General features: G+C 35.9%; 1 protein-coding gene across 1 annotated transcript; it reads right to left on the reverse strand.

Moving 5' to 3' along the window:
• Positions 1–849: 849 nt before the first annotated feature.
• LOC100375882 (elastase-1) lies at positions 850–12,622 on the reverse strand. The gene is made up of 7 exons (XM_002737956.4): positions 12,569–12,622; positions 10,817–10,897; positions 9,148–9,169; positions 7,276–7,438; positions 6,024–6,283; positions 4,751–4,887; positions 850–1,263 (listed from the first exon to the last, which is right to left on the reverse strand). Exons 2-7 carry the CDS (start codon positions 10,886–10,888, stop codon positions 1,021–1,023), a joined length of 897 nt encoding a protein of 298 aa, XP_002738002.1. The 5' UTR covers positions 10,889–10,897; positions 12,569–12,622; the 3' UTR covers positions 850–1,020.
• Positions 12,623–17,301: the final 4,679 nt, after the last annotated feature.

Consider the following 17,301-nt stretch of genomic DNA (forward strand, 5'->3'; position numbering starts at 1 on the left):
TACATTCACTGCTGAATTGACGGCCATCACACACATTATTTTTTTGCAATTACGCGTACACTACCAGTGAAGCGTGCCACATACGGTAGAAAAGGGAAATGTTTGCTTTCTGTTCGAGAGGATGTATGGCCGTCTCAAATTAAAATGAATGTAATGTATGTATTCAAAAGAATCATTTAATAAATGATAAACATTTATCTTCTCAACTTTTTGTGATATTGACTAATAGTTAAGATGCAATATGGGCGAAAACATATTTTTGTAATATTGTTGTTTGATACTGAATGTTGATGACCGAATTAGATCATGATTTATTGTAAATTATTAATATTTTTTTGTAGCATGCACAGAATTTGTTGGACGGTGAGTGAAAAAAAACACTAATACGCATGTGCACTGACTGTTATTGTACGTACCATAATAGCCGCTGCGCATGCGTGTTGCATTGTTTCACTAAACGATTACTCAGATGGTTGTGACAAGAACAGCATTCACAGTAAATAACAAATTTCAGTCCATTTTATTTATCAACATACAGGAATATTAAACAATAAAAAAAGGTAGGGACATTTCACTTTCACATTGTTTTCGTGAAAATAACTACGCTGGTGAAAGATACACAACTTGCGAGCTGTCCGCGTTGTCACGTAAACTCGTATACTACTACATAAAGACCCCCAGCTCGATGGTATTTTTACTTTCCCATTACCGATGCCAATTAAACTCGTATATCAGTGAGGGCGCAATAACTTATTTTGATTTCACATTGGACATAAATCAATTAGTTTGTATTTCTTTACTCACTGTCATATTCATTTGTCACATTCCCAAGCAATCTTTCATGAAACATGTATGAAACATTTTTTTTTATTTTATGAGAAAAGACTGGAATATTTTGGAAGAAAATTGTTTATTGCACACAGTGCGTTACATGTAGATGAAATCTCGCAAGATTACATAGGTGTATATCTCGCGAGATAACGTAAGTGATAGGATTTAGACTGTTGATCAAGTAGCGGGTTAACCTTTGCCTTTGCCATTACCATTACCATTACCATTACCATTCCCGCCATTACCGTTACCGCCACCACCGCCACCACCACCACCAGAAATGATCGACATGATTTGCGCGTGTATACTACTGATTCGAGCGTAAACATCCGGGATACCGTCTACTCCACATTGTTCTGTGCCCCAGCTCGTAATGCCATGCGCCACCCAGACACCATTTTCAAAACAAACCATTGGACCACCGCTATCGCCCTACAAGATAAAAAAAAATGTTTTACGTTTTGACCAGTATGGAAAATGTAATATAATAGAAGGTACTACTGGGATTTGAGTTGAGCTTTCCGTTTCACATATGAACTCCCTTATATATGCAATGGCAATGGTTCATGTCAATTTCTAGACGTAAACGCAATCGTCATCGTCAACATCTACATATTTATCTGTAAATTGTATACATACTTCGTCTAAACATTGCCTAAATACAATGTACTCAATACTGTGTATGGGTAGACTTGTTTACAAGTCTGAAAATGGCTGAATGAACTTATTTATTAATATTAATTATTAATGTCTAACTACTGTGGAATCGCTAACAGTTTTATCGGGGACTGCGTTGTGCAAGGTAATGTCACACGTGATACACTAAAACTGTGGAAAAACATCGGTTTGTTTACGTACCTACTAGCTGGGAACGAAATATTAAAGCGGGAGGGTCGTCACCTGCGCACGCGCGGAAATTGAGTCCCAAGCGACGATAACAACACACGCTAAAAACGCAATAGCTTACGGGAGGACGCTTGTTTGTTAACAATGACACGCTCTGGCATTCTGACGCATGCGCAGGTGACGACTCCCCGTTTTAAACACTAATTGCACTCAAATGGATTTTCTAAACAATTTCGTTTATCTGATTTTCGGTGAATATTTCTAAAATGTTTCAGTCTTGAGCGAATTCGATTCTCCGCGTTTAACAGTCATAGAACACAATGCTTTTAGTCACTTTATAAAGTTAGTCATTTATTTATAATCCAATGTTTTGACATTTTTGAAAGATTTTTCTTTTCTAGCGCAAATCATCTACTGGTATATTTCATTTAATTAACCAAACATGTAAAACTATTTATTAAACTGAATAACGTAACCGGATGACTTTAACATAAACTGCGTTAACCGAAAGGAACTTGTAGATCATATATATGCAAATTAGCTATAATGATAAGTAACGCGTATCCAGGGGGAGTTGCATGACACGATTGGCTGAAATAATCGTTTCATTTGCATGAATTAATATTAATGAGCAATGAAAAACTCGCCCTTTTAGTGAAACTGTGCAAAACATGGTAGTTGGAAATGTTAGCTATAAGAAATCATTTTAGCACAGTTTGAAAAGAGTTTTTCATTGCTCATGAATATTAATTATGCAAATGAGATTATTATGCTTTTGATACTTTGCTTTTGATATACCTTGTATATGAAATATGTTTTTGAAAATCCAGTCCCTTGGCTATTATCGCCGAGAGTGATTTACATCGCCAATTTTGTTTTTTACTGAATTAATGATATTATCAAAAAATCATAGAAGATTTGGCGAAAATCGGTCGTTTTTGGCATCGACGTATTTTTGCTCGGAAACGCAAGGGCGGTAAGACCCGATTTTCTAGGACGCAGGTTGTTTGGATCGGACTGTTTCTTTTGTTTCGAGTTCGTTGTAAGTATAAAAACGTAACATAAGTTTTTTTTAGTGAATACAGAATATTTTCTGTTTCAATTTTGGTATGCCAATAGGACAATTTTAACAATTTCTTACTGGCGCGTCCCCAGTATAAATAGTCCTCTACTCTTAAAAAATTCAAGTTGACAATGGTAATAGCCCAGAATGTATTTCCTGTTTTTTTATTGTAGCAACGCACACATACGAATTTGACAACATTCACTTGAGCGTTTTATGATAGTGGGAATAGAAGCAAATACATTAGATGGAAATACCAGTTACATCACTCATGAAGATTGATGATTCGATTGCTGGTTGGGATAGATGTATTTAGTGTTCATTTCTATGCAATATGTCTACACTTGCGATTCTGAATTTCGATGTGTAAAATCATATCGCTTCTGTGAACGGCGACGGCTGACAGAATGTTTTAGTTCTGCGGCTCGGACAACTGACTTTTAGCTTTCTAAGTGGAAATAATATACTTATTTAACCGTTGTTGATTTGTGTACATTCCAAGAACACAAAACAAACAACTGACTGCAATCGACAAAAAAAAAAACATCTACACTACACAGTGTTGTCAAATCAGTAAGAAAAAGATACAGAACTGTGAATCTTTTGCTAAATGTCAGTGAATACAATATTTATATAAAAAAAATGCAGCCTCCATGGACAAGTTGATAAACCCTAATATTGCAAAACCGACAGTTGTCAACTAAACTTTGAATCTCATTAGGATTTCCACATGTAGTTACACAGATCGAAAAAATGCATTATTATGAAAAATAATGCTTTTTTGTCAAAGCTATATACTAAATTTTCCTATTTTATGGGTATTTTTGTGAATGTACGTTTATACCCTTTAAAATTACCAAAACTTCAAATTATCAAAATTATCGAGAGTGATTTAGATTTGTTGAAAAACAGCCGAAATGCTGTGACATTGTCTAATGGGTGATGGGAATTGCTAGGCCAGTTTACAAAATTGTGAACAAATACTTCCCGTAAATAATACCACAAAAGACGCCTATCGCGAAGTGTTTTGTTACGTAATAAAATATGTACATTTTGCCTGAAGGGCACAAATTCCTAAAAACAGTGTGATTGTGACAATGATTATCAGGTCACATGATATATAAACATCTTCAGAACATCTCTCATTATCAATATTTTCCAAATGATATAGTATTGTATATTAAAGTATGAATATAATTGTGATATTTTCCATCTATAATTGCATATTAAATTATAAAAATTGATTAAACTCGTTCATTTAACGTATGGACACTAATGCGAACAACTTAAACTCCAAGAAACGGCAGATGTCAGCGCCGACACCGGTAACTCGCGAGCACGAATTTGGATCAGGTCCAATGTCCAATGTATTGAATGTATCAGAAAAATACCATTAACGTACTTTATTAAAAAAATTCTAATCAATGTTAATAACAATACCGAAACATTTTTTTATATATATGAAAAAATAGTTTCACCATAGAAACATATTTTGCAAGACATTCACGAGAGCATAATAGTAACTGTTTGACAAAATATACACTTTCACTCCCAGCGTTCATTGCGAAAATCCTAACAGTGGTATGCTACAGTACTAACACAATACAAAACTTTAAAAAGCACTACAAAATCCTGTTATATTGCACAGCGAACATAATTCTTAGTTTCTGATGAAATGTGCTTATCGGCAGAATACCAATAGGTTACTTCCCGCTCACTCAGACTTCCGATCTCGCGTAATGCGCGGATCGAATATTGCGTTAAGATAAACTTACTTTATTAAAATTTACCTTCGTCAAAATTGTATAGCTTATTATTGAGCGTGGAAATATCCCCCAAAATACGTTCGCATTATTTTTTCGAATCCCATACGATTTTTCGACGGACGCTACTATGTGAGGCTATGACGTTGGTTTGTCCTGTTTTTACTTTATTTCACACATAACGCGGGATCTCGCAGTGAACCCAAAATGGTCCACGGACATCTTTGAAGACACTGTACATGCTTACCTCGCAAGAACCTTGCGCACCATTTCCTGCGCACATCATTGTATCAGTAATCGGATTGAACGAGTTCCATATGCTTTCACATGTACTCACAGGAACTATAGTGACGGCCGCCTCTTGTAGGACTGTAAACTGTGGACCTGTCAAAAAACATAGACCGTACTTCACATATTACCTAACGTGATTCTCTGCAGCCAAACGTTTGAAAAGAACAAACAAAATAACAAAGTCACACCCCCTGGTGGCGAAGCACTTCTGTGACGTCAAAATGACGTAATAGGTGTGAGCAACGTCATTTTGATATACAACTATGTTATTTAGTTCGCCAATATAGTAAATATGTAGGCAGTATGTTTTGTTGGCAGACGACAGCAGATCAAAACAATATCGACGCTGGGAGGGATGTCCCTCTTGCACGCATTGACGTCACATAATCGTTACATTGTAGAGGGCGCGACTGAATGGTGAATTGTGAGAACAATTGTTACAGCTCTGGAGACTCCCTATTATCGCCCATCGAAGATTATGTTTCTAAATCACATTCTTGTGAACGCTATTATATGCAGAAACTAAATCAAATGTAGAAACTTAGCTAAAAGTAGTTGCATGGTACGTGCCTACATTTACCACATTCACTCTATAGAGGCAGTTCAGTATGTTCAGTTTAAACCGTAGACCTGAACTTGTAGAAGTTGTTACGGCGGAGTATATACTCGATCTGTATCCTGGATGAGCGTCTCACTGTCACGGCTCCGTGGGAAGGTCAAAACCTTTGGAAACTTTTGTTAAGGTTTATGGGCGTGTGTTTGATTATGTCTGGTAGATGACAGAAATGTTTTTTATTCCCACATCATCCCCAAATTATTATTCCCATTTGAGATGCACCACAGTTTTCTACATAAGTTCAATACGTTTTCAAATGGGGTGACCATAAGAACCTAGCCTAGAATCCCAGTGTGCCCTTCCCAGAGCACTCAAGAATGGTCTGCACCCACGAATGGCCAACGTAAATACATAGACGGCACAAAATTCTAATCACTGATTCGCTGTCTTCATGACTTCAGTACATTACCATGGGAACTCGCATGCGCAGACTGACTCGTACGTAAGACACAACCCTCCAGACCATGGAACTATAAAAATGGTTTATAGTTCCATGCTCCAGACCGATTCACTAGTCTAGTATTTGTAGATTTGTCAAAATCTCACGATAATAGACGACGTCTAGTCTAATAAAAACAACATGCATCTCGTGCATTGAAAATTAATAACTCACCATCTTTGATGGCGTTACCCCAACCAGTAATCACACACTCCCCGGAGTCATTGAATGTGTCAGCCAGAGTCACCACGTCCACGTAACTGTTGAGAGTAGCCGCATTCTTGAGTCGCAGAAGAGCGAAGTCTCCGTCGAATGTGTAAGGATCATAGTCAGGATTAATCAGTATGCTTTTGATCTCGTGAAACCTCTCCGTGCCCTCAGTAACTGTAATATCGTGATCACCGAGCACCACTTGGAGGTTACGCTTCGAGACTCTACGGTATACATACATACAAGTCTGGTTATATCGATAACTTTAAGAATTTTGGGCTTGTTTGAATGATTTTGATGAAAAGTTATAATTATGGCAGTTTTCGTTAGACGCAATTCTGCAAAGACAAGTTTTTTGATAATATGTACGTATAGGTAAATCTGCGCATGCGCATTAGAGTTTGTCAGTTTTGCATCGAACCAATAGTTATGTTTGCTTCTATTAAAACAAAAGTTTTGTTTTATGAAAAATTGGACAATATTGTCTTATCAAAATCGAATTGTTTAAACACACTCATATAATTTATCGCAACATTTTGTTTAAACAGTGTGACAGTTTCCATGAGAACCAATGTAAAAACGAAAACAAATAAATAGTACTCTCAATAAATTCTAAATAATTTGTAACATAAATAATCACTCATCTTGTAAGTGTACATGATTGTGTTTGTCGTGTGTAACAGAACCGTGACGAAATCTTTCATGAGTATCTAATCCTAGTGAGGAAAGTAGTTCGGAAACTATGTATATCTATCCGCGTTCAGTCTGTGAACAATTTATTAGAAATATTTGTGTGTGTTTGTGTGTATCGTTTCATAAATGACTGTGTGGCTTGAATATAGAGATATAACGAAGCATCATTTTTCCGTTACCATGGGATATCCACTAATTTATTGAATTAAGTTTACAAGACAATGTCCCGTTTTTTAAATGTCTTGCATTTATTTTTGAATTAGAAGCTATTCATAATATAATCACGGTTTCAGAGAGTAATTAGTTTGCTGTTTACGAGACAAAATTCATACAATACAATCAACAGTATGCCTTGAAAACACACCGAGGTTTATTGACCCATTTAATTCAACTTTCGTATCACAAAATTGTTCACACAATCCTTGTAGTTATTCTGTTATACGAGATAAATTCAAACAACTCTAATGTTAAACAGGAAATAAATTGAACTTATTGCGGAAATCAAAGTTTGCAGGACACTTACCCTTCTATGCAATGGGCGGCAGTCAGTACAAATTCCCTGTCGATAAGCATTCCACCACAAGTGAAACGCCAGTTGCCTTGCAAACGTTTTATCAAATACGCTTGCCATGGATACGCATGGGGGGCTGCTTCTTGTCCTCCTACGATACGGGTGCTTAGATCAACTGAAATGAAACGCGAAGTGTAATTATCTTCATAAACATGCTGCTTACTTTTATAAACAGATTAAATTGCCCCGATGCTAGAATCCAAGAAGTATGTCACATTTACGAAGATAAATGGCGTATTCACAAGAAACACTTTCAGAGGGAAGGGGTAAGTGGGATTTGAAATTAAGGGTGCCCCAGTTTTGAAATTAAGGTATGCCGACTGAATATACGGAGCCAGCACTGTGTAATGCTCATTATTATACAATTGACACTATACTAATTTTATTGACGCGAAGGCGTTCTATTAAACGCGAACGCTTTTCGTACATTGTGTAGGAATCACTATATAATTCTCATTGTTACTTTGCAATTTTGGCTTTTCCAGAGCGTAGACATCACTTCGCTAAGAACGTTTCGTTTACACATAAAACCGTCGAAACGTACGTTGAGTTTTTCAATACTGAATAGTGTACCCGATTTCAACCAGGGTCATTGTTATAATATTATATAAGCATTTATTTCCCCGTATTTTTTAGCGATGAAAACAACGACACAATGATCAAAATAGGGAAACCAAACCAAACTTCAACAGCCAGTTCTAGACGCGTCCGGGGTAAAATATAATGGGCCCTTGAACTAGCATTTTCCCAATTGAGATACACCGAGCTGCAGCGTAAATTTCTACAAATTAAGTTTGTTTCCAAATTGTATATTATTTCGGACACTGATAGATTTGATGACCTTTTTTTAAAATATCAGTTTCTGAACAATTAGTTGACGGTAGGATATTTAACCGTCATAGCTTGCATAGAATACAAAATATATGCATTCACACAGGTACTCTGGTATAGTATTATAGAGAAAATATATAATTGTCACGTGACAACGGTAGTGATGCAAATGACCACGGGTAAGCTTTGTATTTTTTTGGAAGTTCAAATAATGTTTTTTGTTATTGTATTTTGATTTGAATAATATGACGTTATTACGAGAATACCTCAAAGTATGCACGAAGACAGTACAGCTGGAGTATCGACCGACGCGCAGCGGAGGTCGATGCGAGGCGTACTGTCTGAGTCCATATATTTTATTATTAGAGGACACTTACGCGCGTAATCATTCCATATTTGGAAATCGCATTTCCTTATATGGTAGAATGAAAATACCCCGTAAAATACCGCAAAATTACGGCATGCTGTAACTTATGGCGTTACGGTAACAGATGTATAATAATATAATTTATCAACTATAGTTGTATTCGCTCGAACAAATATGGGGAATGCGCATGCGCCATTGGTGTGTACAGCGATGACGATATAATATTATTTCACTGAACGAATATTTCTATATGCTGGAAAAAAAAACGTATTTATTTTACGGTTATAAATCATAATGCATTGTTACAATACGATAAAACAACAATTATCTCAACATGTTTAACAATAAATACACAAGATCTATATTATTAACACTTTATTATAGAGAGATACAAATAATAACATATGAAGTTTTGAAGCCATGCATTTTTATATTAAAACAAAATGTACATATTGTTCTACAAATCAGGAAAAGTGGGGTAACTGAAACACCAATCAATGGTGGATCCAGAAATTCGGTAAAGATGGCGCTTTTATTGACGTGGCCGAAGTAGACCTCCGGTGAGTTTGTCCTAGCTATGTAATAACACGTCACAAATGGTTATAAATAACAATGTTATGTTTTACCTTCCGCATCTTTTCTTGGTGTCTAAGGAGAGTAAGAAAAAAGTGATAATATTACGATATGCTATGCAGTTAGATGATGATGTATTCACACCGACCAAGTAATTAACACTGCCATCTGCGATAGCGGCAAAGCTGGTGATTTCTTCAGTAATAAGAGGCAGGCCATTGTGTCATTTGCCATAATTTTAAAACAGTCGGTCTGAAAGTGCCAGTGTGTTGCTGAAAAGGTAGATTCGTCAAGCAGGTATGGTCATGGCTGCAGAGCGGCCAATCACGGTGTGGATGGAAATTAAGACGAGAATGACTTTTGCTGGCGAAATTAAGTTGACCGTCTCTTATTCTTCTCCAAATTGAAGCAGACAGTGTCTAAGTTGGTAACACAACATGGCATCGAAGAGTCGCTTCTTGCTAAGCAATTTTACCACAGGTAACATATCTAATTATCTTTCAAGCTGAAATGTCAATATTTAAATTTCAGAAATGTTTTCACTTTAATAACAGGCTGGTATGAATATTAATTAGTTCATACACTCAATCAATACATACATAACAATGCTATATTAGATGATACTGCCGTTCAAATGGCGGGCCATTTTTTCTATAGTAATGTATCAGTACTTCGGAATGAAGGCTTATATGTTTCCGTGAGTGCGTTAATGAATCGGACATGCCTGGATAAATTTTGTTGGAAATTTGTAAAAAGACAAGTCATAATGGCCGACATGTGCCCGTCGATTTACCTTCCCTTTTGATTGTTTGTTTACAGATTGACAGCTACTGTTGTCCCCAAAACACGAAAACAACATTTAAACGATTTATCAACCATTTCCCATGCGTGCCTGTGCTGATTTCGTTCAAACTTGGCTTTGACATAACTCATGTCAACTCACTGGATTATTGGTGCCCCTAGGCGTGCTTAGTGATTTGATTCAAAAAGGCCAACTGGCGGCTATGTAAATATATATATATATTGAACAAAGTAGATACAAAGGCAAGACGTAAGTTAATTCAGCTGACGGGGACTATGCCATTAACATATGCTTTGTCAGATTACGTCATATTTATTCGCTATTTTGTTATCCTTGTTCGTAGTCGGTTGTTATCAGACAACTAGGACAATCATCCCAGTATCCATTGCACAGTGAACTCGTAGAAACGTGCACTGTGTCACTTTAAACAAATTTGACGTTGACGCGAATTTCGAACGAGCCTACAAAGCCTATTTCACCCTATGTATAGTCGTTCATTTTCCCTCAATAGGTGATTTTCCGTACAACTGCGAGATCTCGCGAATTGCGTGAAAGACGCCCGCCGAATGTCTGCCGCAAAAATCGAACGATTTGATTTTGAACTCGAATTTCTTTAAGAAAATATTGCGTTTGAATACCATTACTTCATCGAAATTGACCATCATCAAATGTGTACAGCACATTATTAAGAATGGAAATATCCCCCAAAATACTTTCGCGAGATGTTTGAGACCACTACGAAGCTATCACCTTTGTTTGTCCTGTTTTTACGTTCGATTTCACGCATAACGCGGAATCTCGTTGTGAACGGAAAATGGTCTATATTATTAGTTGTAACCCCACCACCCCTCTCTCTCAAAAAAGCTAAAACGTAGATTTACATATTTTGAGTATGTATGAGTTTAACATTGAATACTTACTGGGTTTAACTGTCCGTAAACTTCAATAAACTGCGCACTGATACACAAGGTGAATATGTAAAATATATCCATTACACGAATCTACAGGGAAATAAATGTCAATATTGAACGTGATATTCCACCTAAGGTCAAACAAAAACACATATTTTTTTAGAGTGGTCAGGTGCTCGTAGCGACATGAGTGAAATAAAGTGAAATTAAAAAAAAGTAGAAAAAGGCGTACCACCACATCATTTTTTTAAACATCTTAATAACTACGAACACTATTTGATGGTTTTAGACCAATGTTTCCAACTTTGATACAATACATTGCGTTGCGTTGCATTGCGTCGTGTTGTTGTTTCTATCCCCACTGTATTATTAATTACACTATTGTTATGACGTCGTTATTTGACAACAACGCAGACAGCACGATCAAACATCAATATATCCATAGTTACCATAAATATTTAGTTGCTTAGATTCAAGTATTCGAGGTTAATATATCTATTACGTCATTGGTCGCATTGCTGTACTGTTAATATTATTACCCCGTTCAGTATTATTTTATGTGTAATATAATAAATTAGAATATTATATTTATATTATGCCTGATCCGAGTCGCGGTGTCCCATGGGAACGATGCGTGTAGGACCAAATCTCGACATATTATTTTTACTCATTTACATATTTGAAGACGTGGTTACATTATCGCTTTATCCTAGGTGTTACGTTTTTCGTCCTATATCGTGAAACAACCCGTTTATGTACTCCTATGTTGATTGGTAGTGCGCGATACATAGTATACAGTTTGGTCCCGATGTTCACTCGTGTTCACAGAAATACAGAGGAACATATTCAAAAAGCTTGGGCACAAGAGAATGGATATGCTTTAAGTTACAAACTGGGACCGGTTTAATTAAAATAATCTCAGCGCCATAAGGTAGTTTGTTGCCAATTAAACAAATGATCAGATTTCACAATATGGTCTTGCTTCACGTTGTTGTTAATGTAACCCAGATGAAATGGTCTCCGAACTACTTTTCGCTCCAAACATGAATGTATCGATGAAAATGGCGATTATAGGATTATTTATCTTTGGTTTCTATGCTGTCACATCATATTCCAACATTTAGTTCGTTTCGGTTTCGTAGGATGGAGAAAGTATATGTAGTTATAAAATGGGTTCTCGAGAAATTATTTGAAAATTCCGACGAACATTATCAATTCAGTTTTTCAGTAATTAATTTTTTAACATAATATTCCTATGGAAATTGTTCCAAAATGTCCATTTTTGTATTTTCAAGACAATTTTTTCAAGACAAAAATTTTGAATTTTATGTCATACTGGGTAAAAAACGAAAAGTTGGATAATATGTAAACAAATAAAAAAAATATGTGACAATTATAAAACAACACTCCAGAATGTCTTCTACTGATAATATACAACAGGACACTCTGAGCTGACAACATGAGACACATGACTACGTTGCTCACTGGGACAACTGCGATGTAACTTTTGAAGTGCCGTGTTCGTCACAGCGCGTCGTGTCCGACGTTTATAGAATACACTGTTTACACGAAATTCGAAGCTGCCGCACCACCCATATTAAATACACTAAAGTTATTTTTAAAATTATTCGCATGAAAGTAACACACTTAGTTTCCCGAATGACAAATACGAATTTACAAATGCTGCGAATTGTCAGCATAACTTCTAGGAATCTCCTGAACCGCATCAAAAAACACATAGTGAATAAAAAAAAAACTTACTTTACAGAGAGAGAGGCCTGTAACAACGACGATATACAGCGGATTAAGGATTGTCCGTAAAGCAAGAACTGTTTTAATGCTACGAGATCCAATTATTTATTCATCAAATTAATTATGTGTACATATGGGAATTTTTGATGACAGCCGTGCATATCCATGACAACGATGACAAATTATCCTTGAATCAACTCCTGGTATTATTGGAAAGAACGGAAATTATAAATTATGACGTCAGTCAATGGTTGTAGGTAGACGTGAATATGATTGATTTTGTAGAACGTTGAAATACGGAATCAAGACAATAGCAACAACCTCCCAGTACGTGATTGGTTAACAATAAGTGATGTACCGTTAGTTTTTAGATGTCTCGCCATCTGTACAGGCAAATCAGAAAAGCTTTGCGTCAATTCCTGACCACGCTATGATAAGTGGGTCAACCTGGACGGGTTTCACGGAGCTTGGTTATTAAGCGTCTTTGGGGGATCCTGGGTGGCCAAAGTGAAGACAAGCCGTCACATAACGTGTGCGTGGGTTTGAGTCACGCACGCAATACATGTTTACTTAGATTACCATAGTACCCTGTCGTATATTCGTTGTTATTCACTTACCCTACTTCCTAATTTTATCAGCTACTATGAGTTTGGATACATCACAGTCCCTCCATCACAGGGGATCGTGGATACATAATTTGTATACGTTAGATGTGTTCACGCAGACTTTGCATTTGAAATACGTCGTATTCTCTCATACGCGAAAATAGTAATATAATGTATACGTCATTGGATACGCTCGCCCGATCCTTTTCAATTTGAAGGCAGTGACATTCTAAGCATAGCCATTGCTATGCGGTATGGCGGGGATGGATGATTCAGGCATTTTCTTAACAAATGTAAATATACAGCACGTAGTTGATTTTTGATTCAAGTTTTGTGTAGAACTGTGTAAACAATTCTTTTGCCATTTACGAAATGTGTTCACTCCATACATATACATATACATTTAACACATGTTGTCTGGCAAGCGTTATTCTTTTCATTATGATAACTAGTATATTCGAATATTAATTTTGTTTAAGTTTAATTCAAAAACGACTTGTTTCTACACAAACTTGATGTCTTCACAATCGTCCCCCTGTATCCCGGAATTTGATGCATTCGAAACAGCTCATTAAGTGTATTTTTATAAAGTCTGTAACGAACCGTTCAACTTTTATGACATCATCACAAGTAACAATCCCCAACCTGTCAATAAAGACGTTGCTCTCTGATTGGGCTGACTGTTAGGGTTGAAATAGCAATAATGAATATGTGTGATATTGAAAAGATCAAGATCATCAACAATTTCAAGACAGTCCGATAAACTGCCTATTAAGTGACGACGTCAAAAGATCGATGTCGGATAAAAAACTTATTTCCTTTAGTTTGGGGGTGGCGGTTTTTGACCTTTTGACCTATCCAATCATGGACAGAAATAACCGAAAAGGGAAAAAAACAGAAAAATGGTTTGGTTCGAGTGTAAATCTGCGTCAAATGAGGTGCATTTGTAAAATTGTTTACACCCACCCGACAACCAACTGCTATGCAATACTACTGTCCGATTATCAATTTGTATTTAATGGTTAATGTAGTCTAACGCCATGACCAATATTTATCAATTAAGTTTCAGTGGGGGGTAGGGGGGGGTTGGAAAAAAATTAAAGAAATTAAGTTTTTTATCCGACATCGATCTTTTGACGTCGTCCCTTAAAGTATTTCCAATATAATTTATATTGAAACAAAATGACAACGGAGTAGTGACTGAGCCTTATCAAATGTGACACATGTGACCAAACATTGAATACAAAGATTTCAAATAAAATCTTCTTGTTTCATATTTAGTTTATAAAATAGCGAGCATTGGAGACTCCATCGAAACACTTTTGATAACTAATGAAGGCACAATAGAAAAGACGGGTTAAACCATAGACGTATTCCGAATTATTGAATTCAAACTGAAAACACTATCTAGCGTACTCGTCCTTTTCTGGAAGCCACTTTGTTCATCTACTATTTTATTTTAATTTTTGCTTAATCTACTTCTTAGTATAGAACCAGCGCCCTCACATTGTACATGCGCTGACCAGCAAGCCATTGTTTCTACGCTAATTTTTTGTGTAATTTTTCTCTTCGTTTTTTTGTACCTACCATCGTAAATCAAAAACGACAAGATCTAGATTTCTGAATGTGTTTTTATTGATGCACAGTCTTAAGGAGACATATCATCAGTTCAAGTAGTTTTATGGAATTCTTGGATTTTGGCACACACTGTCGTCACGGTTGGAACAAAGAGATGAAATTCTCCTAAAGGATGAGCGATTCATCTAGTATTTTTAAAATTAATTGTAGTCTCACTAGTAATTAGTTAGATATATCTCGAGAACTGAAATATAAATCTGGCAAATATTTGAAGATCTTGTATTCATCTGAAGTGTTGTCGTATATTGCAATACATTTCCCCTAAAACATTTTTTCTATTGTATGATTTCACTGAATTTGTATATAAAAATCTCAGGAATCACCCATTTAGTTTAATTTAGTTTAATTTAGTTTACGAAGATTTTTTGTCTAAATGTGAGTTCTTTCTATTACTATTACTATTACGCTTTTACTCATAACTGGACATTGTGCGCATGGATAATGGCACTTTTGGATAAACTAACGTGATCACGTGACCTCGTCAACTAGGCCTAAATCTAATTTTATATTGCAACTATTTCTTTACTGATACTTGGAAAATGAAATAATCTCATTTTATCGACAAATGGATGTGTTCATAGTAACCATTAGCAACACGTTTTCTACAGCATGTATGCTGCAATCCAATTGTTGCTGCTTGCCGCTATACTTGTATACATATTACTAATAGTGTTAAATATTTCCGTGGCAGTTTACTGGGTTGTCGTTATTCATGTTTTCAACAACAAAAAATAGATAATACAAGCCCTGTGCATCATTCCTAGAAATATCATACTGAAGTATGCGGAAATAGTAACAAATAAATAACAAAATGTCTTGAGTTATTTACAAAAAATGAGCAGAGATAAGATCTGAGCCTGGTGCTTTGTCACATTTCAGTTTAGTATCATTTTTCCTGATTTCATCCAAAGTAATGAGACAGTGACTTCCAGACATCTATCTAGAGGGGGTCAAGGGAGGTTAGCTGGTACAGTTTCACGGGAAATAAAAAGGACTTTTTACTATTTACAAGGAAAAACGGGACGTTTTTACAGTTTACAGTGAAAAATTGAATTTTGCGGTGAATGGGTCATCTAGTCGTTTTAGAGTTTCGAAAATGTAATTTCCCTGGATTATTCTTTACGACTTTTTTTATTTGGATGTAAATTCTTGTACGTACCGAGAAAAATGACACATTTTTACAGTGTACGAAAAAAATATTTGATTGATTACGTTGTACGTCTAGCCTGTGATTACAGAATTACGGAATTTATTTTTTCTATTTACGTTGTACGAAAAAAAAAATATTGCAATTACGTTGAACGAAAATAACCCTTGCCCCCCTCTTTCTATTGTTCTACAAATTCTCGTTATTCATGTCCAATCTTCCAAATACATGGGCCGCCATGTTTTTTTTTTCGCTACTGGATGTGCATACAACATTGCAAAGTGTATTTCATTTCACAAATTTTTGATCAAAGTCTGTAACATTAAAGAATTAAGTGAACTTGGTTAAATATTCACAAAGAACCAAATCCATTGTGATTGGTACTACAATTGAATTTTTTATTTGAGCTAAATTTGGCTGTACAAAGAAGAAAGTGAAAAGGTCGTACATAAATCTTCTCAGACAGACGGACTTGTCGTTAAGCAGCTGATAATCAGTCTGGTCAAACAATTAGGCGGCCAGTCATGAAAATGCATACATCGAACTTATTTAGTGTTTTTTTTACACGAAAACCCAAACCCCTACACTGACAGAGATCGGACTCCAGTCATCTGAAGTTAAAACGCAATGATCGAGAAAATGAGAACGCATGTTTCCACTCTCAAAATTATTATTATATGAAAGCTGTTGATATTCCCGGGAACTGTTTTACACGGTGGTAGTTACGTGGAAAGAATCTCCACATGAATGTTTTATTACATACTGATGGAATGGGAAACGATTTGAGCTGAGAAATATGAGCGCATACACTTTATTGCACAGTGTTTGTTCCAATAGACCTTTAATCGCGAATGGCCACCAAAATCTCGCTGAGATCGCGAGAACCACGAGACTTGTTTCAACCCCAAAATAGTGTTTCATTTGCCTTTTATTTGTAAACATAACTTATCTGTTCCAGAGGTAGATACTCGTCAAATACTTGGAGAAATTCTTCAAGATTGAATAGATAGACATTTCTAGAATGAAAATTAGAAGGTGGTGAGTTAAGAGTCTTGGACATGACTTTGCCTTCAAGCGAGTATAAATTATTGTAACCATATTGTAGTTATAACGAGACATCGTTTGGTATGTTTTGGACGAATTAAACAAGTAGGACGTATTGTGCTAATTTAAATGTAGTTACTGTTACAGAGAAACTTCGGTTGGAATGTTATGGGTCAAATTTAATGAGTTGGAAATAACAATCCTCATCACCTCACATTTCAACAGGTTGATTGATGTGGTTGTCATGGTTGCGACAAACATCATCACAACAACACACTCATCAAATATGCATAGCAATAGTCATGGGC

The sequence above is a fragment of the Saccoglossus kowalevskii genome, chromosome 15 (assembly GCF_978046115.1).
Source record: "Saccoglossus kowalevskii chromosome 15, keSacKowa6.1, whole genome shotgun sequence".
Classification (NCBI taxonomy): Eukaryota; Metazoa; Hemichordata; class Enteropneusta; family Harrimaniidae; genus Saccoglossus; species Saccoglossus kowalevskii.

Excerpts from the sequence above, each read along its gene's own strand:
- LOC100375882 (XM_002737956.4), bottom strand. The coding sequence starts at position 10,888 with ATGGATATATTTTACATATTCACCTTGTGTATCAGTGCGCAGTTTATT. Across the intron at positions 4,888-6,023 it reads GGGTAACGCCATCAAAGATG|GTCCACAGTTTACAGTCCTA; the intron begins GTGAGTTATTAA and ends GTTTTTTGACAG. Across the intron at positions 1,264-4,750 it reads GTGCGCAAGGTTCTTGCGAG|GGCGATAGCGGTGGTCCAAT; the intron begins GTAAGCATGTAC and ends TTTATCTTGTAG.